The 26,112-nt window shown below is 38.0% G+C and overlaps 1 protein-coding gene across 4 annotated transcripts in view; it reads right to left on the reverse strand.

The window, feature by feature from the left end:
• The window catches only part of CTNNA3 (catenin alpha 3), a 539,182-nt gene that overhangs the window by 117,352 nt on the left and 395,718 nt on the right, over positions 1-26,112 (reverse strand). For all 4 annotated transcript variants that reach the window (XM_063338117.1, XM_063338118.1, XM_063338116.1 and 1 more), the window contains one exon: positions 11,145-11,345. In XM_063338117.1, the coding sequence (XP_063194187.1) occupies positions 11,145-11,345 (201 nt within the window). The remainder of the gene's footprint in view (positions 1-11,144; positions 11,346-26,112) is intronic.

Consider the following 26,112-nt stretch of genomic DNA (forward strand, 5'->3'; position numbering starts at 1 on the left):
GAAGCCCAAAAGATCAAGCATAGACACAACAGAGCGAGAAAACGATCAGATATACAATGGCCCCCAGATCAGACAGCACTGACATAAAAAATTAAACTATTCACACAACCTTACAAAATTGCTCATATCTTTCTTACTTTTATACTGAAGGACGAACAGACAGAGAACACAATGCTCTCATGTACCAGTTCTCTACCGAAAACAGCAGGATGAGCTACCATACAAAATAAAGGAAAAAGAGGTAGAATATTCAACCAATTCCAGTCATACTATTCAATTTGCTCCTTCCCTTGATTCTTAACCCAGAGGTAAAAAAGCATTCAAAGCAACAAACTGAATGGGCAGACTGCACTCAGCATAATGATAGTAACTGCACCCTGCAGTACGTATCAGAATAGAAATAGAAATAGAAACCTTGTCTTACCAACCAGCTACCAATACCATTAAAAAGAACACTCTTCAGTATTTACCCGTTACAATCAATACCTCATCTTTCTTTAATGTCTGGCATACTACCATTGAATACAATTTATTTTACCATGAAAACTACCTCAGTGATTAGTGACTAGTTAAATTAGCAACATTTACAGGCACTAGTGCTAAGGCTACTATTATCAGCAGGAAGAAGTTCTTTAGGTAAAGAAAGTTCTGTACAAGAATCTAGAGAAACAGTGAGAATGATTAATTATAATGGGTACTGACTGTTCTGCATATACAGTCAGGGTGAACTCCCAACTGCAACAGACTGCTGACAGACGAGAAAGTGACTGTCAATTAGATGTCCTGCTACTTTCAATTCTATGTAGAGATTATGGAAAGACTAAAAAAGTTTCAGAAGATCTTTTTGTTCTTTACTTGTGGTTTAGAGTTTACAGAGGCTGACTACAATACTACTTCCTCCTAACCTGCAATGCAGAAAAGAATAATTTTTCTCCAAGACTCAGAATAGCAGGCTTTAATAAAGCCTCAAGAATATCAGTTATCAACTGTAAGTACATCAACTCACGAACAATGGTTAGAAATGGAATAAAACTGTATGAATAAAACTAACATTGCTTCTAACACTATTAAGATAAGATCTCTGTAGGTGTTCTTAGGTACAGGTAATTACTTGCCTTATTTGTCTCACAGAACAGTAACTAAGCAAGACAAGTGAAGGAACACAGTAAATACAAAATGACTACGATGTTACCTAGAATAAATCTGAAGCACTGCTGAAAATGTTCCTATTAACTCAGGGCGGGTGAGAAATCAACACAGTTTTACAAGAGCACACTACAGAGCAAACAAATACTTTGAATAACAAGAGTACCAACAGGCTTTAAATGTTTATCTGCCTATCTGGAAATGTACCAGATTAAAATCATGTAGACTGACTGCATCCATTTGCAATGTTGCTATGCTTCACCTCCATTTAATATAAGATACTTCATGTAAGAAACCTGCATTTGCACTCTGGAAAAATTCATAGATTCAGAATGAGGTATCTGCAACAATTTTACACTAAAAACCCTTCTTAAATACTAACACTACATATTTTTAACAGAAAGCAAGCCACTAAGGAAGAAAAGGAACTCTTCTCTGGGAATTTGAGATTGCTACTGCAGAGTATGAATGCACACATTAAAACATTTAATTACCCAGAAAAGATGACTCTTATATGAATGCAGCTGGTGTCTAACATGAGGAAAAAAAATAATTGTAAACACGTTGTTTGAAAAGGACTTCCACTGATCACTTGGATCAGTCTCCTCCTTAAAAATAAGACCAATACTACACCAGGCCAATCACAGTTTTGTCTAGCTAAGACTTGAAAACCTCCAAGGTCGGAAATGTCACTGCATCTCTGTTCTAGTGTTGTACTACACATTTAATAAATCTCCATCCCTGCCATGTCCTACCTGAACGTCTCGTGCTGCAACCCGAGGCTGCTTCTCTTTGTTGTTCTCTCTGTCTCTACCAAGAGGAGTCTGGCACCATTGCCTCTGTAACCATCTCTCAAGAAGCTGCAGGCTTCTATTCGATTGCCCCCTGGCCCCCATCCCCTCAGGTTAAACAAACCCTCAGCCTCTCCCCTCTCCTCACAGGTCACCTGCTCTAGACGCCTGGCCATCCTGAGAGCTCTCTGTTGTCCAAAAATCTTTTCCGCAGCATTTCTGAATTTAGCAAGGCCTACTTTGGAAAGTGTGAGTGAGTACCTTCCTGCTTCCAAAAGACACAGTCTCAGATTTTTCCCACCTTCTTTCTGGCATTCTTGTTATAATCAATACATGATCTTTCTTTACTGTTTGGCATACTACCATTGAATACTATTTATTTTACCATTAATACTTCCTCAGAGATCTGCTCCACAGCGTTTCCTGAAATCTATCCTCCCATTCCTAAAAAATAAGCACATCTAAAAAAAAAAGGGCTCCAGGAAATCTAAGAATAAAACCAGATCTATTACTTGTAGCTATCTTCTAGAATAGATCACTGAACACTTCTGACTTCAAACCTAGTACTAAGTTTCAAGAGATTGTTTTAAGCCTCCCTCAGCACGAAGAATAAAGTTACTGCGAAAACACTAATAGCCTGATACAAGAAATGCTAACTTGCCGTTTTGGTTCAGCATATAAGTTATGAAGCTGCTTCAGATTTAAAAAAACAAAAAAACAAAACAACAAATACAGGAAAAACCAAGCTGTTGAAACATCTATGGCTTCTCTCAAACGTTTTTGTTGATTAGGAGGGGCATCAAACTGTTTACTGCCTCACCCAGTTGCCAAGCGCTGAGTACTCCATGAGAGAAGCATGCCTGCTGCTTTATATTGCTTTGGAAGAGTGAAGGTTTCTGTAAGGAATTTTTTCTACAATGCCCAAGGCACACACCTTCTAATCTGTTGACTGACACTCTCTGCCTTTTAGTTTTTAATTCCTGACGGCAATCATAAAGAAGCATGAGTGACGGACAGTTGTATATTCCTGCATGAAAGTCCCTGACGAAGGCTCTAAAATTGATGGATGCATTATTTACACTTTTTTGCAATTTACAGAATTATTACAAAACTACTCCAGCCGCAGTTGTTTAATAGCACTAGGTAAAGTGAGGGGATTATCTGGTGTTCTCATCAACTGCAGTCAAAATAAAGCCCAGAGCAGACAAAACTGCCTCCAGAGACAGTCTTGCACAGTGCTGGCAGTGATAGGATTCAGGTAGAAAACAGTATCTGGGGTCCCCAGAAAGTAAGGAGAAGCCCTATTTGCAGAAATATTTGTTCAGCATATAATGCATTCAATGCCACTTCTCCAAATACTGCTATTAACGGCAGTGCTGAGAGACTTACTGAGATACGAGGTGAACAAAACGACCACAAGGATATATCATCTATGACTTCAGCAAGACTCAATTTTACTATGTTAACAGATTTATAATCCATACACAAATACACATACATAAACAAATCCTACTGAATTATGCATATGCTCTCCCCATCAAGATCTGTTGCATCATTTCCAAATCTAACAGTTCATCGTTACTAAGGAGGGAACCGGGAAGGTTTGGAACCAGGGCATGTTTGGCAGAAAGGAATCTTGGTGAGACAGTATGAAAATCTTAAGCAGAGCAGACTTTTGAATGGTTATCTATATATAGTAGGAAATATTATTGGGGAGAGGGAGGAAGACCATATAATTTTATTATTACGATATAGCATGTTATGACAATTATGAATTTTATTATAAAACATTAAAGAGTATTCCATGCAAAAATGAAAACTGTGAAAGATACTTGTTGTAAATTCAGGTTAGAAAACAACAAATGATAGCTATGAAGAATTGAGAGTGATCTAAAACTGAAGAACAAGAAGTTAGCGCAATTTTTCAGGTCTAAGGAAATTCTTAACGACACTGGATTCACACTGAAGACTTTAAAAAGTTCTCATAGACTATGGAATACAGAATTAACTCTTAAGCACTAATGATGTGTGAAATAAAGGTACTTAGTCTATAGTTCTATTTAGGAGGCAGATCATGCTCTGACAGGTAAATGTTACACAACTAAACAGTTCGTACAGCTGCAAATCCCAAAGAATTCAAAACATTTTCGTCTGCAGGAAAAAATCAGTAGGTATGTCTGACCAACTGGCTCGAGGAAGCACCAGAAAAAACCAAAGCTACCAGGTTAAGGACTAAAACGATCCTGTTACAAAGAATAGATAAATATATATATATATATATATAAAAATACATAAAATAGATAAAAATAAGACTGCTCTAAGGCTGATGTCATCTCCAATGCATTACCTGTTAAACTGGTGTCTGAGAGATAACAAGTTAATCATGGACAAATGCAACAAGCACAGCATGCTTATCGTAATTCCCAAAAAAATGCGAAGCACTAATAGTATTAAGGTTTGTACGTGCAAGACCATGAGAAAAACATTATGACAACAGTAATGGAAAAACATGGCCACAGAAGCTCTGAAAATACATTCAAAATAACCACCCGAAAGGTTGCAGTGCTGGAAGCTAAAGGCAGACTACAGAATTGCAAATGAAAGGTCCTTAACATTACAGAGGTTAAGACACTTAAGATCCTGTGCGAGAAAGTCACAGCTGAAATGAAGGTAATGGTTTTGATATGGGCGCACAGATAAAAGCTGTCCAAGTTAGAGAGTCTGCCTCAGTTAAAGAAACACTGTACAAAAAGCAGTAGCAGTTCCCTGATCTTCATCAGCTTACGGAAGGGCTGTCTTTATGAATGGACTCTACTGAATGGGACCAGGCCATTGATTCTTAAGATGTAGAAGAGCAAATATATTAAAAGGGATAAAGATAAAAGTTATATGCACATTGGAAAGTCATGAGTCATTTCTTAAGGTAGCCTCACGTGAAGAGAAGCAGTGAAGATTTATCATAAAGTGTCACATATGAACACAAAAGGGCAATTCTACTGGGAAAAAAAAAAAGAAACAAACCCACCCAACAAAAATTGTCTCCAGGAACACACATAGATGCAGATTTATTATAGCAACTGGGGAAAAAAAAAAGCACTTACTGTACACTATTACACCATCATCCTCACTTCCCCTACAGGAATAAAAACTGATTTTACTAAGGGCTTGTGGAAATTGAAGAAGCAAAGGCAACAGCTATGTTCCTACTTTAAGGAAGGCTTACACAAGTGTCCTCTGCTCCAGAATCAGACTGCAAGTAAACCTGGCTTCACTAGAGTACATTGCAGATTCATTATCATGGGAGCAAGATTTAGAATTCACAAGAAATCCTCCCTTTTCCATTTTTTTCTGTAAATGCCACTTAAGCTGAGGGACTCTTCCTCGTCTCCCTCCTCTCTCCCCCTGTAACTAGCTGGAGCAAGACCACGTATGTCAAATCTGTGCTGGTAACAGTGATGTATTTACTGTCTTAATTCAGGAAAATGATGTTAACAACCAAAAAAATACCAAAACTAAATTGAAAACTGTAAAAATAGTTATTAGCTTATTCATAAACAAAAATTATTTTATATTAATGCTGTGTTTTAAATGCTATTCTTACTAACTTTTATCTTGAGAAGGAGGAAAGTTTTTGGAGGCTGTGTGTTTAAGGACTAGTCCCCTAGACAGTGAGTCTGCACTGGGTATTCCAAAGCTATTACTGAACAAAGCTTGTGGGAACAGTGAACTGAAGAGGAGTTTCTCCTCAGTACCCTGGATGATCACTAAGTGCAACAGCGTTTTAAAGCAAACAAACGTGTAGTTAAAGGCATCTTAACTCCCACACAGTTTTCATAATCAACATGGCCGCCACTGTTATTAAGAGTGAAGAACAGCTATTTTGGAGCTACAGGAAATGAAAAAAAGATCGTAAAAAAGAAATGGCATTATATTCCAGGTCATTTTTTGATTATCTGGAACACAAAAAATTTTGGTGATATTTCTTCCTATTTTTCCGAACAGTCATCAGAACACCTGAAGCAAATCTCACAGTTTTTTAAGCCAACATTTTTAATGTAGTTTACCACAGAAGGATTAGAACGGAGCCTTACAGAAAAAAAGCTAGCTGCAGACTCTAACTGAATGGAGGTTACTGACTCTGTAGTAGTGTGACAGTCACAAGAATGAAGGGTTATTGCTTAAGTTATAGTCTGACAATCATCATGCAATTATAAACAAAAAATATTTTAGGCTAAGTCATGCAAATACCCTCAGCATTTTTCTCAGTTAATGATTTTTTCCTTCTTGGCTCCTACAATAATTCTCTGTTGAACAGTTTCTTACAAGCTGCTTCTTGTCTGAGCTGTACACCAATTTCACAAGTTCACAATTCCATAACCTTGCCTACCCAAACCTCAGTCCAGTTTTTCTATCAAATGTTTTGGGGATATTATTTTTTTTTTACATTTTATAGTGAAAAGACTCAGTCCTCTTTAGCAGTCTTTGGGCTTCACAAGCAAGGGTAAAAACCTCTAAACACTAAAAAGACTCGAATAGCAAATATTATCTTTAAATCTCATTTTGAGGGTGACGAATGAGCAGTGGAAATTATTTTTTCATTAAAAATACTTGCCTTTTGAAATTAATGAAAACTTTTGGTTTTGCACGCACCACAGAATGAGTGAGATTCACCACCTCATTTTAGCTAACCCCAAATAAATCTGGTCATATTGGTATCTTTTATACTACAAGAAGAGCTAAGGACCTTCAACAGCTGATTGATGCTATCTCATCTGAAGACGTATCTCAGGAAAAGCCAGTGAAGTCTCTGGAGGCACTTCTCTCTCCCCATTTTGGCTTAGGCGGCATGCCAAATTTGAGAGGATAAAATAAGTACCAAATGTCACAGTGGGCAGGACAAAAGACTTCTTACTTTTCCTCCCTGGCGGGTGTCTTTTGGGTAAGAGAGAGTGTAACAGTCTTGAACCAGAAGAAAACAGACAATCCCTACTGCAAAAGACTCAGACAGTGGACAAAAGAAACCGTCAGTCATTTTGCATAAGCTGTTGTGACAAGCTTGCAAACTGTATTTGAAAAAGACAAGTGAAGCATCTAGGAAAATACAAAGTCATTAACTTGTGCACATAACCATGTGAGACATCAAGGTAAATGGAAAAGGTATATAAAAAGCAGAAGGTGGAAGGAAGCTGGTATCAGGTAACACTAATGTCCTTTATTGCTAAGATAAATTACCTTTTCCCAGAGAAAAGCAACGCAGTAGGTTTAGTCCATCCTGCAGAATCGTTTAATAAAGCATCATACAAGAAAGCTCTGTTTCAGGTGGAATAGATCGGTATTAGCATGGAGGCTATACAACTGATCACACTGAAAGGGCTATAAAGTGAGAGGAGACTCTGGAAGGTGGCCAAAATAACAATCTTGGGACCAAGAAATAAACAAATAAATAAATTCATCAGTGACGCTGGCAAACAGTATGATGTTAAAACATGCTACCAATACAGAAGACAGCTTGGTCAGGAAGAATAGAATGACTTTTAGGACAAAATCAGAGGGAAGGACTTCAAAAAAGGTAAACAAATTTGTGAAGGTTTTAAAGAACTGAACATAAACCCAATCTCTCCAGAACAGGTCTAGAAGTTCAATATTGTTCAACACATCCATCAATGACCTGGAAGCGGAGACACTGTACCCTCAGCAAGTTTGCTGATGACACAAAACCCAAAGGAGTGGCTGACACACCAGAAGGCTGTGCCGTCCTTCAGCAACACCTGGACAGACTTGGGACTTGGGTGGAGAGGAACCTAATGAAGTCAACAAGGGCAAGTGTAGGATCCTGCACCTGGGGAGGAATAACCCCATGCACCAGTACAGGTTAGGAGTTGACCTGCTGGAAAGCAGCTCCGCGAAGAGGGACCTGAGAGTCCTGGTGGACAACAAGTTGACCATGAGTCAGTAATGTGCCCTGGTGGCCAACAAGGGCAATGGTATCCCAGGGTCCATTAAAAAGTGCGGCCAGCAGGTCAAGGGAGGATCTGCATATTTCAATCTAACCAACACTGCCAGACATCAGGAATGTCTAATCAACAGTGACAGACATTAGGAAAGACAGAAAGGTATCAGCACTAACACTTTCACAGTCTTAACCATACTAGAATACAGTCTGAACCTCTACCACCTTTGTACTTGTAATATCAAGATAGGAAATGCTGATTTAAAAAATTGCCTGCATGGAGTATACAGACCACAGGACAGAACATTCTTTTCTCCAGTGGTCCATAAAGGTTTCATACAGACGCTGGGGCACGCATTTCCAGGGCATGATTCTCAATGCTGACTTCCAATCATCTAGAGTAGGGAGCTGGCCGGAATGTTTTGCAGCTCTTTCCTACCCACATACCTACACTCCCTTCCCACTGAAACCTGAGAACAAGAGGGGACAGAGTATGTCCCAATCTCATTGTAACGCAGAACGAGGACACAGTCACCCCGCTCACTCAGACAGGGAAGCATTCCTGCACTCCACAGTCAGTTGTAGCCTCGTGAACTTACACAGCATCACACAGGAACTCTGCACAGACAGTGGCAGTCTCGAAATGAACTATTCTCACTATCAGATCGCATTTTCTCTTCCTGCAGTCTTCTGCTTACTTTCCAAATTGATCCTACGGACACCAGCCTCCTCTAATATGTGACCCTGGCATATGCCTAAAGCAGGTTCATCCAGTGACCTGAATTAAGCATCTGCTTTGTAACATAACTGTGTATGATCACATAATCACAATATCACACTGCATACACACACAGAGTGCAAATCAAGGCTGCAAAGACAACTTTAGTTCTGGTATTACCTAAATTCTAAGAGCTCAACTCCACAGCGTAAATGGTGCTCTTACAGGGCCTTATTAGTTTGCTTGAGGTTTTCTCCTCGTGGGGGGAAAGGGAAAGGGCAACATGGAAGAATGGTATAACACAAGCCTGAGAAAGCAGACGCTCCGTTGTATAGTGCTGTAGAGACCCATTCGGCTGTCAAGAGCTTGTATCTGAACAGGACTGCACAACTTCAGCTAAGACATTAAGGACCAGTTTTTAATGCTCATTATATGGCAGTATTACAATATTGTTGTCAAATAGCCCGCTTTACCGTCTCAAATATGTATGATGTCTTCCAGCCAGAGAAAAGCTCAGTGATCTTATGGTCTTTTCTTGAATACACAGTAATGCAGAGAATCTAACCTGTTTTTTTTCTTATAAATTACCTCAACATACATGCTACAATTTAACCTCAGTCTTTGTTTTAACAAACAGTAAATGTATCTGTTCCTCTTTATGTACAATTTCTTTATCCTGTTACCTCCAATTTGCATCCTTTGCATTTCTGGCTCCCCTTCTCTCTTTCATTTGTGTTTTTATTTCTCTGCAATTTCTGTGTACACTATTATTCTATAATTCTACTTTCCCTAACTCTATGCTCTGCCTGCAACAATTTCTTTTCCGTAACACATTACCTTTTCACTGGACATAAAAAATGCACTTCACTGCCCCAGGTTACTCATGCAGGGTAACTTAGGACCTAATGGCAGCACAAATACACAATTCTTTCCTAGTGAAGTGTCAGGCTGCAATCAGCTGGCTCCTGAAAGACCTACCAGTGATGGAATATCCTGGGTTACTGCCGAGGGCTGCAGCCTACCTGCATTTTCCCTGTAAGTTGAAATAGTTAAAAAAAAAAAACAAAACAAAGCCATCAAGCAATCAAAAAACTTTGCATGAATAACATAAAGATAGTGGATTCTTATGTTTGAAGTACTGCAAGACATTTGAGCATGACACCATGCTTGATGTCCCTTGACACAGGCAAACATTCCAACCAAAACCAGTTTTATGTCTTCCTGTCTTTTACAGATACACAGAGTTAGGTACATTATATATTACTGTCAGAGCAAGGCAAGAGAACAGAAATCAGTGTCAGCTCCTAATGTGTTTAAAGACTACCAGTTTCAAGAAAAAAGGACTCAGCTTTCACATAGGAATCAAAACTATGCTCTTCTATAATTGCTGCTTCCCTTGGTGTTTGTCATAGTACTTTCAGAAGTTATGAAAAAAGGATGTCATGTTGAAAAGTTCTCAGATTTTCTCATCAAAACATCAGAAAAGAAGATAAAACCAGGTAAGTCTATTTCAAGCTCTTTTCACTATTCTGTACCTTTTGCTACTTCATTGTGATGTCAGCTCGCTCTTGTTTCACATGAAGACAGTTCTGTCCTGGACCTATCTGAACTCATTAAGAAAGAGCTCAAACAAAATTCCTGTCTTTTTTCTTGCAGTAAAATAAAGTAAATGACAGTCAAATATAAGATACTAGAAATTTGTTTAGATTGACAGTGCCAGGATTTAGACTTCTGAGTTCATGAAGCTAAATCCCATATTCCAGAGATGTACAGACTTGCCAGAAAACTTCTTAAAGGCAATTTTTTAAATGGTCCAACTATTAGACTTGCAACCACTGAAAACATGGAAGTGCTGGGAGCTCCACAGATAATTTTCTTTATTAAGTACACACTATGAAAGGCGAGAGATTCATTTATATCAACAACTGTTGTAAACAATACAAACCATTATAAAATAGCGCAGTTACACCCCTGCTGCCAGTAAAGGTATACTCCAAGACAGGATACTCTGTTTTTGAATATAATGAAAAAGGAAATGGACACTGCTAACCATTTTAAGGGAAGTTGCAAATTAGCTTAGCAAAAGTGAAGATATTTGGGGATATTTAACCACTGTTCAACAGTCTTTAAAAGGGACAAGCACACACAAATCGTGAACCTGCTTCTCTTTCTCAGACTTTACCTTTCATCTGCTTAGAACAGTAGAACAAGGTGGAAAACTGCTGCCTCATCAGTTACAAGTTTCCAAACGTTGTCTTGCATTTACTTGAGAACTCTGGTAAAAGTCTTCCATAACTTAAAAGGAAACCTTACATAAATTATGCAATTCAAATAAAATTCTGAAAATTACTTTTGAACTGCATGGTATCATCATAAATGGATAGCATGCTGAAAGGAAATTAGAGACCATATAGTGAATTCTTAGTGCATAATCAGTGTATTAGATTAGAGAATCACAGGATTCACTTTAACTGTGGCATACAAAGGAAAGTTTACACCACTAAAGAAACTGAGAAGGTAGTTTAGAAATCAGACTTACCATTCCTGGTCAAATACTGAACATTGGTCATCACTCCTTCAGTGTAAGCCCCTGGTTCATAATTGTCCATCTCACCCGACACAATATGAGCTACTCTTGAAGCACGCCCTCGGATTGCACCTGCTGCACGATCTAAGTTGTCTGCATTTTGCTCTCTCAGTGCAATGATACACTTGTTTACATCCTCAAGAATGTGGCTTTCTGCAAATAAAACAACATTTCTTAATGTTAAAAAGATGGCATCCCTTACACAATCAGACACATTGGCACGGACTTGACTGCATTTTTTCCTTCCCTGTTAAAACGCACTGGCCAACACCGGCTTCAATAAAAACCTTACAATATGACAATTACACTGAATTTTCCTTGAAATCCTTAAAACAATTTATTGGTTCCTAGAATTTAAAGGTACAGTAATACTCTCCTATGAGCAACAGCAACAATAAAATCCTGAGTCAGAAAGTGCTAGAAAAATATGAAAACCACAAAACCTTACATACTCAATGAATATTTGCAGAATGAAGAAAAAAAATCAAAGGGATTAAAGCTGTTACTTATTGTTGAAACCTTCTTAAGCCACTGTGACAAAAGGTTCTGTAATGAGATTAATCTCTGTCAATAAACAATTGCCCCAACAACTGAACTAACTTCTTTTACATCAGTGTGTTAAGATGTTCATGCTAATCAAATTCTTAAGTGAAAAGCAAGAGCAGTATTTTTGCCTGGTATTAAAATTATGCTATTACTTATTAAATTATTGCAATACGTATCATTACTACAAAATTGATATTGATCACATATTTTCCATATAATTTAAATGTCTTCTTATTTATCATAATGTATTTACTGTATTACTATGTATATTATTGGTTTACATACTATTAGCGATGTTCAAATAAATATGTGCAAATATGTATATATATACACACATACATAATCATTTATCAATACATTAACACAATTACACAGCACTGGCTTTCCTGCTACAGCTACGTTATTTCACTGTGGCTTCTTGCCACACATTACTTCCCCCCTTCAGCTATCTCTGTCATCTCCTAATTACAGGATTTTTCTTTTCTATTATCATGCTTTCATTCCAAAAATATTCTTTTCCTGATTAGAATTTTCCTCTTTAGAATTCCTCACCACCTCACAAATTCAAAGCCACATTGAGGAAATGAAGAAAATCTTGGTTTCTTCACCTTTTCCACAGTATGGCAACTGGTTTATTGTCAGGTCCAGCTAAATGATTCACCAGAGCGTATCCAAAGCCTACCCATTTTTACTTTACTAATTGAAACATATGCATGTTATAGTCACCTTCTGCCTGTCCAAATATACATATATTCAAAATTTTACACTTCTGGCACAAAACACAGTTTGGGAACAGGCAGGCAGATGCTGTTAACCTATGTGAAACACATAATGACATAGAACCTCAGAAAGTCAAAAAGTCTCTCAGACATCAGTTCTTGTATGAGAGATTACACGGGTTTAGGATGATCGTCCTAGTAATAAGCTTTAAGAAAAAAATAAACATGCACAAAATCATCCCATTACTAAAGTGCTGAAAGATGCAATAAAAAAGGACTATTCTTCCACAGCACTATTAAAAAACCCGAACAACACAACAGTACATATCACAGTAATTGCTACCTTCTGACTACAGACAACATTTAACATTCACAGGGCTTCTCCAAAATTTGATAAAATTAAGACCAAGAAAGAACTAGGAGCTGAAGAAGCGTATGTTGTGTGGTTATCCAAAGAAGTAGCCAGTGCTGACTCTGCTAAGGTTGGGAGTTGAAACAAGCTGACTCTCTTCCTTGCAGATCAAACATATTTATATCTGGCAGTCACCTCCAATGCAAGTAGAACTGCAAAGTTTCCTCTTTGAGAAACTTTTTTTTTTTTTTTTTTAAATGGTAGCTGCCATATGCAGAGACAAGGTGAGCTGCTTGACACACTTCCACACGAAAAGGCACCAAACACTCAACAGATAAGTGACACTTATCTTGAACCTTTCTTTGCTATTTCACTCAGCTCTGTGATGTACTGACCTCATTGAAGGGAGTTTGATGTCTATTTATGTAAAACAGCCAGAAAAAAACCCACATTATTGAAACGCATAAATACAACACGAGCATGGCATATTAACGTTTCCAATTCACCCATGCACAATGTGAACAGTTAAAAAAGAACAAAGATTTGGCTACAGGAGAAAGTGGTTGCTTACAGACTGACAGAAGCAACTGTTGGGTTGACACAGTCAGAAATGAAAATGTAGGCAAATACGGAAGGGTGCCAACCAAAGAATCATACAATTCTTCTTTTAAAATAAATTATTACACTTGTGTCTTTCTGAACATCCATTTTCTCAACATTTTTCAAATGGCAATAGTAAAGCTGTATTTAACAAATTGGTTTTTCGATACTCAAATACATAGCAATGGAAAAAAGAACACCAGCAGGAAGGATGAAGATGAAGGAGAAAATACTGCTACTAAAGTAATTAAGACTGGTCGTAAAACCAAAGGGTAGTAGACATGAGTAAGAGTTCAGGATAAAGCTAAAAGACAGCATCAGTAATGTATGCTAGTATTCCCATCTGTACCCCCAATACTGAAAGGCCTATTCCATTTTTTCAGGCAAATTAATATAATTATAAAATATGACTTATGGTGTAAAGGGTAATACCGTAAAATATAATGAGAAAGAGAATATGTTTATGGCTTTAAAGCTTAAACACTTCTTAAAAGCTTCCATATTAGTTTTGTTACTGAATTTCCTTTCCTACGCAGACCTAAAATCTGCTTCGTCTGAGAATGTAATACAAGAACATTAGAAATGCAAGATGTGAAGGCAACAGATTTACTCTATCTTCAGAAGTACCATTGTGAAAGTTCTCTTGCACTACGCCATGAAATAATGCAGAGCTTACATGTTCGTTGTTAACTAACATGAATGCCATTCAGTATGTCAGTATTAAATTATATTTTATGTTATACAATATATTAGACAATCATGGTAATTTGGACAGACATAACCCACAGTCAGATAATCCTGAATTACTGTGTCTGGCACAAGCATCTTGGGATTCTACCTATGCAAAAATTATGAATTCTGGTTCAGTTTATGAAACTGTACATCACAGAATGCCTCTATGAATATGGAACGTCCATATCCTTTCAGGTACAGGTCACCAATCTCCAGGGTCATCAGAAAAAGCAAAGTTTAATCGTGGTGACTTTGTTAGCACTGTTCGTTCAGTCTGTGTGTGATCTGTAACTACACCCATGGACTACCATCTACATAGAAGTAGCTGGGCAATGAGAAGACTGGCAACTACTTCAGTGCCACCCATGTCAAACACAACACTGTGAAAGAAAGGGGCAAATAACAAGATGCACAAAGAGGTTCCAGGGACGACCCTGTGCTATCCCAGGTTAGTATCACCTCTTTTTTTTTTAGGCATCTCTCTCTGTGTGCTTTCCACAGTGGGAGGCTTCCAAACAAGTCAGTACGTGAATGCGCACAAGGCTGAAAAGGTTGAAGCACTGAAGGAAACAAAAGAGGGTTGACATGCACAGAATGCAGGAGAAAGGACTAATAAAATTGCACTTCTGCTGCCATAGGTATGTCTAAAATGAAGTAATATAATAATATAATATATATTATATATATATTATAATATAATATTAATAATAATATCCACAAAAGTGGATAGCGCAACCTCCATTTTAAGGACATCTTTTGTGTGAAGAATACACTGCCTTTTAACGGTTCAGCAAAGACAACAACTAAAGGGCTTAGTTCTACGTAACAGAAAGGTAGGGCTCTTCTGATACACGAATCTCAAGTAAATTTAAAATAAAAAATAAAAAATTGCGTGTGGTCTGATGGAGATACTATTTGAATGGAAAATATAATGGAAAGCTCCGAGTTTCCAAACCCTTCTAAGAGATGTCAAAACCAACACTTTTATGGAGAAAGATAACGCAAACTTGAGGCCGGATGTTCCACAGAAATACTATTAGACCTGCATGTTGTGGCCCAAGATCCCAATTAGCCGCTTTGTTCAATTGGCAAGAATACTTTTAAGTCATTTTAGAATGTAACTATCAAAGACCATAATGATATCAGGGAATGCAGATCAGAATGTGACACATCCTTCCAGATACTGTGCTTCAAAGACAACCAAGATGGATGCAGATTTTATGAACTGTGTCATGTCCATCCACCTTGTACTAGAAAAGATGTGCGACATCTTTTCTTGCCACATCCATACATTGCCACATGTAAGGGGTCAGTTGAGAAGTTGACAAATGCCATACATACGTCCAAAAACTCACAAGCTCTTGTTAGCATGGCTGAACGCACAGACAGTATGTGCACTCAATGAGCATAAATGACCTTGTCCCCACACACTGGTACTATACAGCAGTGGCCTTTCTAAATATCCATAGCCAACACAGTTTCTCACAATGTTCTGAAGCTCTTCCCAGATGAAGTACTTCACGATTGACAAAACATTGCTTAACTTAATTTTCTGAAGGCACAAACAAGCTTCTGACATTTGCCTTAGCACATCTAATGGAAAAGGAATGAAACCAGCACTGATCACAGCCCAGCTGAGATTGTTTTAACCTGCATCTTTCTCACAGATGCTTCCTCCTCTTACACAAAACGCATTAGATCAATTTATGACTTTCATCCAAGTACTCTACTTTCCAAAGCAGAATGAGTCATGAGTCAGAGCATCTAGTATAGGAGTTAATTCTAACAGTGGATTGATAGATGTTTAAAGAAATTGTCAGACTGCCACGGTCACCACAGCAATTATCACAAGTGGTGTACTGTACCTTCTGATTTTCCTTTGGGATCTTGGTGTTAGTCATACTGGCCAAAAAATGTATCTCAGCTGAGCTAACCACTGGCTAATAAAGCGGTCTTTGACAAAGCAATGAATCAGACTGTCTCTGGTACAAAATCAATAGCTCTTCCTTTGCATGTCATCTGAAGAAATAGACAGGTGATGCCCTGCCACTCCACTTGGCACTGATAAGGCCTCAGATGAAGCACTTTTTTATTAAAGCTTCTCCACTCAGTTCAAGAAAACTGTGGACCAAATGGAGACCAAATTAGAGAAAAAAGAAAAAGAATTATTAGAAATTTAAGAAATACAGTATATGAAGTATATATTAGAAAACTCACAAGACAGGTCTTCAGGTCTCCTGAAGACAAGATGGAAAATAAAACATACTTTCCTGCAAGCCCTAAACCATAAAATTATATGTGGAAAGGTATGCAAGTGACAGTTTAGCCTGACCAAAATGATTTCTATCTTTTACCATCTGTTGGCATGATACAATAGGAAGTAAAGAAACTTTGTACAAAATGTAAAGCTCCCTTCTGACCAATCCTACTCCCTGGGCTTGGTACCTTATAGCGCTACTCAGAAAAGCATTCCAAGTTTTCCAATAACGGCACTACCTAGTATGGCAAAAGACTTGCTCCTGCAGACTCATAATGCTTTGGTGAACCCCAGAAAGATACCTGAAAGCAAGTAATTATTAATGATATCCATAGCTAGATTCAGCTATTTCTGGTGCCAAATTTAAGAGAACAAGACACTAAGTCAAAGGTGCAAGTCCCAGTATACAATTCCCTGTAATCACTCTTCCTGTATTCAGACAAAACGAGAAGTTGCCTTTAATCCCCACCTTTTTCCTGCATACCGAAGTTCAGAGAACACTCAAGGCTAAATCTCCATGAGCAATCTTATGAAACAGATTTTCTTGGCACTTGAGGATCTTTTAATATATCTACATTCTACAAGCAAGACAGTGTCTTAGTCACTATTCAAAAAAGAAATCACTGGTAATTACCTAATGTTCAAAGCCCCTGGCAACTTCAATAGAAGAGTTTTTAAATGAATGAAGAAGTGGAGAAAAAGAAAGAAAAAGAATTACTCAGAACAAGGAAAATAAATACCCTTTCTTCTCTGATTGTATTAACTAAATATATTTTATCTGCCAAAACTAAGAAACTACAAGGTAATTTCTAATACTATTTGTGGCTAATCTAGCTAACAGCACTGTCATTCTGTATCAGACCAAGAGTGGTATGGAGAGGCAGGGGTGACAATGGTCTCAATTTCTCAAGCGCAGGCATGGTGCTTCCAAAAAGCTCAGTTTTAGACATATACAGCTATAACTTAAAATGCACATAAACGTCTATTGTTATGTCCATCTTAAAAAAGACAAAGAGGAGTATTCAGAAAGCTATGGGCTAAGGCTTCACCTCAGTTCCTGGAAAAGTTATGGAACAAGACCTGATGGAAGGCATTTCCAAGCACGTAGAGGACAGGAAGATGCTTAGGAAGAGATCAAGGATGGCCAAACTGATCGCGTTCAGTGATGAACGACTGGCTCTGTGGATGAGGGGAGTGCACTGGTTACAGCTTACTGCAGGAACATTTCTGACACAGTCTCACACAGCCTCCTTACAGAGAACACACCCTCAGCAAGTCTGGAGGCGACATACTTGTCAGACTGGCTAGCTGGTACTCTAGAGGACAGGGCTGCCATTCAGAGCAATCCTGACAAGCTGGACAAGCATGCCAACAGGCAAACAGTCAGAAATTGAAGCAAAGGAAACTTAGGATTCGATGTAAGGAAAGAAAAGGGAAAAAAAAAAAAAAAATCTTCATTACGAGTATGGTGAAACACTTGAACAAATTGCACATAGAGACCAGAAATGAACTGATGTAGAGAAACAGGTGCAAATGCTTTTGTTTTCAGGTGCTAGATAAAATAAAGTATTATTACTTTTAAATAACACTGAGAAAGTCAGCCACAACTACAACCTCTTCCTGAAAGGGGAATTATGATACCAAGAGAGATCAAATTTGGAAGAGTGCATACATGAAAAGCCTCCCAAGTTAATACGTATGCCTCATGCTAATGGGTACTAGGCTGCAAGAACCAATTCTCCTGAAAGAATGTGCCTAGGAAGCGTGCCAGAGAGTTCTAGGAAAGTGAACTAACTTGGATAAAGGTAAAATCGAAGAGTGTCCCAGTATCATGGGACATAAGTACAAAAACACGGTGGCTATCACAAACAGTGGGCTGGAGGTTGCATGACAAAAGCTACAAAACAACAGAAGAACAGGGATGGAAAATGAAGATGAATGTGGGCAGAGAAAAGGGGGGATGGCATAAAGGCAACCCCCCTAGGCCAGGTACTGAAAGTTCCACAGGATCTATCACTATCTGTGCAAGCCCCTATAGATGACTACCGAAGGAAAAGAGAAGCAACACTTCAAACTGTATAATAAATTTCTTGCTTATGTTTATAGAAATTTCAACCTGTAGTCTGAAACATTAACATCAGTTCTGTTCACAGAAAATACTAACTGAAGTGTGTACTCCTTTTGGATTTCAGCTTAGGGTGAACAAAGTATTGATTGAGTTGGCAGCCTCTTCTGGAGGTTTATTTTCATTCACATATGCACAAATGATTCCAAGATGTTAGCATTTAAACTCAAGAAAGCTAAAAACAAAAAACAAACAAAAAACCACCCAAAAAGAGCCCCACCACACCACATTCAAAAAAGAACCTCAGAAAATAATAATGTTTCTTAAAGTGAGTGTCTATTAATTACAGAGTTGGCAGCCCAAAACTGATCAGTTTGATTGACTAATGAACGTTTCAGATTACAGAAAATTTCCCTCCCTGCATGAGCAAGAACCTTATAGCAATATTAATCCTTTCCAGAGTTTTATTTCTTTCCCTCATTCATTTTAACATGATTACAATAAGATTTGGTTGGTTTGATATGCTAACTGCTTATGCTTCAATCCTTGCCCTCAATTTCTTGGGCACATAATTCAGCCTACAGACAGGTTCCTGGACTGTCAGCTTCTCCATTCAGCATCCAGATGTATTCCAGGATCCTGGGGAAATGAAGGAAGCAGAGTCTTAAATTCTCAGCATGTTTAAGTCTCTCCTTTTTCCAAGAGCTTTACATAAGCCAGGCTCTGAGATCTCTGAAAAAGCGGAAGTACGCTGTAAAAGCATAAAGGCCATCTTGATGTCTAAATAAGGAACTGAAGAAGGGAAAGGAAGAGAAAAAGTAGAGCAGAAGCATGGACAAGAGATAAAGAGAAGCCAGAAAAAGCAGAAACATAAGCATACCCAGCTGGGTAGGAGTCAATTCTCTACCTACATACTTCAGTTCTCTCCTTGGCTACAAGACCAAGGAAACACTTTCCTCCAGAAACACACAGGGGTGACATGCACTCATACAACTGCCCCTAGCCTCTTCATTTGGCCTAGTCATCTTCAACACACCCTTCTTACATCAACTGAGAGAAATGATATGTTTTAGACAAATCACCTCATCCTTTACATACACATGTGAATGTGTTCAATTGACTTAAGTCTTAAAGGTGCCCATTTCTCACCTCTGCCTATAAAACGCTGAGAATGCTTAGCTCAGTTTTGATTCTAAAAATTACAGGAGACGGTTCATACCACTATTATCGATGATAATGTACAGAGCAACAAAGCATTTTTTATGTATTAATACCCTGTAATACGATGCTGACCTTGTAGGACAACAATGGAAAAAATAATGAATTGTAGATGGTATCAGGACATGAAATAGGAGACAATGAGGGAGAAAAAATATAGCATTCTTGTTTAATCCTTGAAAATCACCATAACCACAAATCATGTCTGCAGTACACACCCCCCTTCCCAATTGCTTCTAACTTCCAGAATGTACATAGTGCATCTTACTCAGACTAGCCATGTCTCAGCTATGAACCTACTTAACTGTAATTATTCTCTCCTAAACGAGCACTCTCTTCACCAAAGTAGCTATAACTGACATACAGTAAAATTTTTCAGAGTGCAATTTACCTTCCTAAAAAACTAATTCAACAACTTCAGCTTCTTGAGGCACAATGGAATAAACCCCTTCGACTTTAATTTGGACATGGTAACTCCTGATAGCACTGACTACAAGGCCATTTGGCCTAGACTAGGAGACTAGGCAGCCCTGGGCTAACTAGATGATCTTTTTTTGTCTCAACTACTGCAGACAGACTGACACTTTGATGTTATGTTGTTTATATTAGGATTCTCATGATACATGTACATCTCTTACATCTGATCACAAACGTGGGCACTGACAAATGCCCCCCCTTCCTCTTCCATAGTAAGTAGTACTTCAGTGGACCTGCATTACACACCCAGCTTTGCTAAACTACTGCAAGAAATGCTCCCACCATCTAAATACATTTACACCTATACAGTCAGTACTTCCAGGGAGATCCAAGAAGGCATGAGTTAAGCAGCATACATCCCTCATGTCCTATATCACTCTTTAGAAATCTAAGTTTTAGTGAACACAGCATGCTGGAAAAACATTGTCAGCTAACCTTAACTCTGCATTAATAGGTTAACTGACTCTGGCTGGTGAATAAGAGGTAACAGTCAAAATGAAACAGGTGAGGATCTAAGGCCGGGGTGGAATAAATGCAAGAATAATGAGGTGCACCAGACTAATGAACAGTTGCTCAGAGAGGTTGTGAAATCTCTGTTCTTAAGTGTGATTTCAGTGTTGGCCCAGCTGTGAACAGTAGGATGGATTAGACCTTGAGGTCCCTTCCAAGCAGAATGATTTTATGACTCTGTGAAATAGAGGGGAAAAAACAGTAAGAACTGCCAGCCAAAAAGGAGCATGGGCTAAGGCTGACACATCCAGGCTCCACAAATTACTGAAACACACCTCCTCCACATCAGCAAGTCATTTTACAGATTTGGTCATAAAATTCTTCAGAACATTTGCCACCAACTGTCAAGCCTTAACTTAGGGCTTTACTTCTCAGTTTGTTATCTTAGATGTTGTAATTGATTTTCACACTTCCCTTTAGCTACTGGATAATGGAGAATTACCTGTCTTACAAAATCATGTTGTGGCATCCAGTTCATAAAATACACAGGAAAGCTATTTTCTTTATACTCAGTCTGGGCTTGTTTCCTTCACATTTACACAGCAATGCATAACCAAAGCATTTATTATACTCCTCAGAACATTCCCTCTCAAAAAATATAGGACACAGTTTCCCTTTCTGTCACCTTTACAAACCTCAGGTGAAAATTCTGGGAAGCTTCTTTTTTCCAGTAGATGAACTACAAAAGGGGAGAGTTGCAACTTTTCTTTGGGATCTTTTTTTTTTATTTTATTTTGTTTCTTCATTCCCATCAGCTTTTCAATAGTCTACTAGAACCATATGGGGGAGAATTCTTAACTACAAGAGAGGATTCTCCTCCAGCATATGAGCAGAGGACTGTGTCATACACAAAACGTTCCACAAGCCTTTGGTTTTTTCATACCCCACTTGCCCCTTTTGAAAGCAGAGTTGCTTACACAGTTGATGAATTAAAGCAGATAGAGGCTTTAAAAAAAAAAAAAAAAAGTTGTATTCTCAGTGCTATGGAAGTAGAGATTCAATTTTCCATATCATTTGCTCTGCCAAAAGAGAAGAGCTGAAGTCTGCAGTTTTATTGCCTTAGATGAAATATGACTTGGCCCTAAACAGGGCATAAATAAATCTGTTTTCTGCCCTTCTATGGTTGGGAAGTGAAAAATTTATAGTTGCTTTCTAAATTCTGCATTCAAAATCCAAATCTAGCTAAAATATTATCTAACTTCACGAAAATATCTCTTAAAAACTCAGAAAGGCCTTGATAAGTGATAAATCCTTAAGTCTAAAATGGCAAAAGCAATGTTTTCTGAATAACAGATTATCTAAAGGAATTAGTTTATGCAAGGAATTATGCCGAGTTTTCCACTGAGCTCCAGCCTTATCTCATTGGAAATTACTGTCTTTTGAACAGTAAAATAACAAGACAGATTACAGGGATATAGTTCGTAAGATCCATCTTAAAAATCAATGCATAGCTGATATCTGAGTTATTATTTCTGGGCAGATGCTATAGAATGAAGAGCTGGCAATCTTCCTTGTTTGAACCAAACAGCATAAAAGAAATTTGCAATTACTAGAGAATACTCAATGTCTGGTTTTGGATCAGCTAGAGGACTTCGTCAATTTATCACCTTCAGAAAGATTTAATTTCCTCTGGAGTGGGGGTGTGGGGGGGAATTAATAAATAGGAATATTTATCATCTGTTTCCTTCTGCTAGATTAGTGGTGTATAATTGGAGACCTTTTGCATTACCTGTTTTACAATGTGTGCAACAAAGCACACCATATCATGTTAAATGGTAGCTATTTCATTTACGGCTATAAAATATTGTCAAAAGATAATAGCCATCTGCCACTCTTAGATAATTGTTCAGGTGAGAACACTGACTTTATGATAATATTCTCTTGTAACAGCTTTGTATCTGCTATACCGAACATCTGATGAGCACCTACTAATTCTGTTTGACATAATAGCCAAGCCAAAGACAGGACAAATGTTAACAGATGGAAAACATTTAATTGACAAGAGACAATTTGGGGTCGAAAACTCCAAGGTCTCCCTAAAAAAATGCTGAATTCTAAGCTATGATAATTTTTTCCGTTTTGCTGGTGAAAGCATTACACCCATCTTCAAATTGTGTTGTTTTGTGTTGAAAATAGCTACCTCTCGAAGCATCAAAGTTGCAGAGAGAAAAGCTCCCTTTCCATTAGATTGCTTTTTCCACTGAAGTGTAAGCTGGCATCATTTTAAGGGTCAACACCCCAGCAACGTAGTTAGCGTAGCACACGTTTCCTCTGTTCATCATGCAGGAAGCCATATAAGCTCACACACCTGTACAGGCTATTTGCATAAGGCTATACAGGACGGTAAAAGTGCACCAAATGATTGGAACAGTATGATACTGGCAAGTGTAGTTTGCAACCAGGAAACAAAAGCTGATTGATAAAGAACAACAAGATAATGAGGTAAAAGGATAATATTTAGGATTTTAAAAACCGAAACAGAGAAGATTTTAGTTTTCAACAATCTCCCATTGCTAAAAGAGAGAAAATTCAAATAAGTACCCACGGTGTAAGTGTTTAACATTTGATTTGACATTCCAAAAAAAAATCAATGCAATTTTAAAGCAACAAGAAAAGGCCTCCCGGCCCATCAGCTTATTATTCTTTTAATATTAAACCTCCCTGGTCATACCACCTAAGCATACTATCTCAAACGGTTTCAGCAGTTTTACCTTAACAACCATGCCTGGAAGGCCATCCCTGCATATTTAAGAATGTCTGTGTGAAAGAGTTGCAACATCTGTTCTCGTCTTGCTTTCCTTCAGTCTTTTGTTGCAGGTTTTTTTTTTTTCCATCATTTTCATTACGCAAAACATGAAATTCACCTTCCATTTCTCTGCTTACTTCAAAGTCTACTTTATAGAACAGAAATCAATTTGGCTGACTGAGAAAGCCACAAACCCCCCGCTCCCCCCTAGTAGGTAAAAAACAAAAATTAAGAGGATTTTTGATATTTCCTATGACTGTATTAAATGAAAACCACTTCATCAGCAACATTTCCTATATCTTACCAATTCCACACACCCCACCCTCCTTTATCAGCATATCACTGAAGATCACTCACAGAACTGGCTGCACAGTATATAACAGAAAAATATGTAAGGTGTGCATTTACTAATTAATAACCACAGAAATTACACTGACCAAACAAAATCTGCAACACAGACCTACTTCTTTCTCCTCGCTTTTGATTTTTCTTTTATTAATTTTCCTCTAGCTAACAAATCCTGAATTGCAAAGCGAAGTTTAATACACTGCTCTACGTGCAGGAAGCTTATATCCCAGTGAGGTATTTATACTGTGCAATACTGATTGTTTACATTTTTCCGTACAACAGAAAAAAATTAAGTATACATGTGTATGTGTGGGCATATATAAACATATGTATATAGAAGTTTTATACTGCAATTAAGACTACTAAGAGTATGCCTTCTGCATTTACAGTATGATCTCAGTCAGAAATAATGCCAAGAAAATAGTAAACCATATTTATCTGTTGTTGCCTATATTTTAATTCTCTAAGAAATGTTGTACTTTGGCCAACTGTGGAGGAACATTGTCTTTACGTCTGCCTTACTGCAGTCAGGTTCCTAAATAACTCCATTACTGGTTTTATAATATGCATTCAAATGATGGACAACTTTTGTTGTTGTTGTCTGGGGGGAGGAGTTGTTTTGGTTTGGCCTTTTGGTGGGTTTTGGAGGGGGTAAGGTTTGGGGGTTCATTTTTTTGTTTTTAAGGTTTTTTTATACTACTACACACCACATTTCTGTGACAAAATTTAAAATATCTGCTAAAGTTACTGGCAACAGAAGTTCAGACATGTAAGTCAGACTTTGTGTGACCCACAAATTCTACCAGGTACTTTCCTTGACTTTGCACTCTCACCTCACCCTCCCTCCCTCCGACACACTAAGGATTCCCAGTTTTGTGCAGAATGTTGGATGCTGAAGGTTCCAAAGGGGATGCTGCCTTCTGATCATCAAGAAAAGCTCATTAGTGTTCTCCTGTTCGTTATCAAGTTCACAAGAGGGGATCTTAAGGGAACACAACACATTCAACAATCAGCTTTTGCTCATCTTGTGCATGTACATATGTCTGCTTTCTTAAGTTTCATTTTTAAAGAAAACGTGGATTTGACATCCTGCACACTAGCCTGGCTGGCTAACCTCCAGTAGTAAAAGCACACAGCAGAAGTTTCAGAACTGTAACGCAACTGTGCACTGGAACCTGCTCTCCCAGATAAAGGGTTTGTATCATATCCTAGAAACAGAAAGTCTAGCATTCCGCATCGTCACTTTAAACTTCTAGTGCCACCAATCAAAAACCTTCCTTTATCATTTGGTTGTGTTTCTTTAGATACCATTTTTTTTGAACACTTGTGTATGTTTCCAGTAGGATTCATTACAAAAAGCAAGCAAATAAATTCCTGCAAAGCTGCACAAAAACATTAAAAGCTACTGCCACAGCTGCAGCTGGAAAGCTATTAGCAACCAAGCTGTTAGGAAATAAACACACAAAAAATTAATCCAAATCTGCATCAAACCCGTGCATCTTAGACCATGCTCCAAAGGCTGCCAAATCTGAACTCAGCCAGATCCAATACAAAGTGAATTCCAAATGCATCAGCGTTCAAAACTCTGGAAGAAGAGGCCAACAGTTTGCAAAGCTTGTGGTGAGAAATACTGCAGATAACCCGGTCTCAGCACCAACTTACTGAAATTGAGTAAAAAGTGACCAGGAATTCAGTATGAAATTTTAGTTCAGGGAGGGAAATTTTAAATAATCCCAATGACTAAATCCTCTGCTGAACTGCACTACATAGCTCCTTAGCTCTGCCTATTTACTGAATGACTTCACACATTTTCCGATTTGATTTTATCCTCTACAGTTATGCAAGAAAATAACCACTAAAATGTTCCCATAACCTTAGTAATAGCTACAGAAAATCTCAAATTAGAAAATGCTAATTTGAAAGAGCAGGTTTCATGGACAAGACTTGCCAAAATGGTTTCCCAAAATCAGTGTGTGATACACGGTCCAATTTAGTGGCTAGGATATGGCACACCTAAACAAGTGGTCCATCCATTATCTAAGAAGTATAACACCATTATAATGTTTGCCCTTCAGTCTAAGCAATCAGTGTTAAAAGAGAAAGTTGCATTTAGATGGTCGTATCATTGACTGTCCGCTGCTTTTGGGGCAAGGATATGGATACCAAAGGGAGGTAGGAAGCAACACTAGATTTTCAGTTAAAACAAAATGGATACAATGAGCATCAACAAATTTCCAAGAACAAGACATTAATCCAAAGGAAACTGTTGCTAGTTGTGATGTGTAACATATGAAGTTCTATTCATCTTGATAACAAACTAAGAAAAATTGATTACTATGGTGATAACTTT

Source organism: Chroicocephalus ridibundus, chromosome 6, assembly GCF_963924245.1.
Source record: "Chroicocephalus ridibundus chromosome 6, bChrRid1.1, whole genome shotgun sequence".
Lineage (NCBI taxonomy): Eukaryota > Metazoa > Chordata > Aves > Charadriiformes > Laridae > Chroicocephalus > Chroicocephalus ridibundus.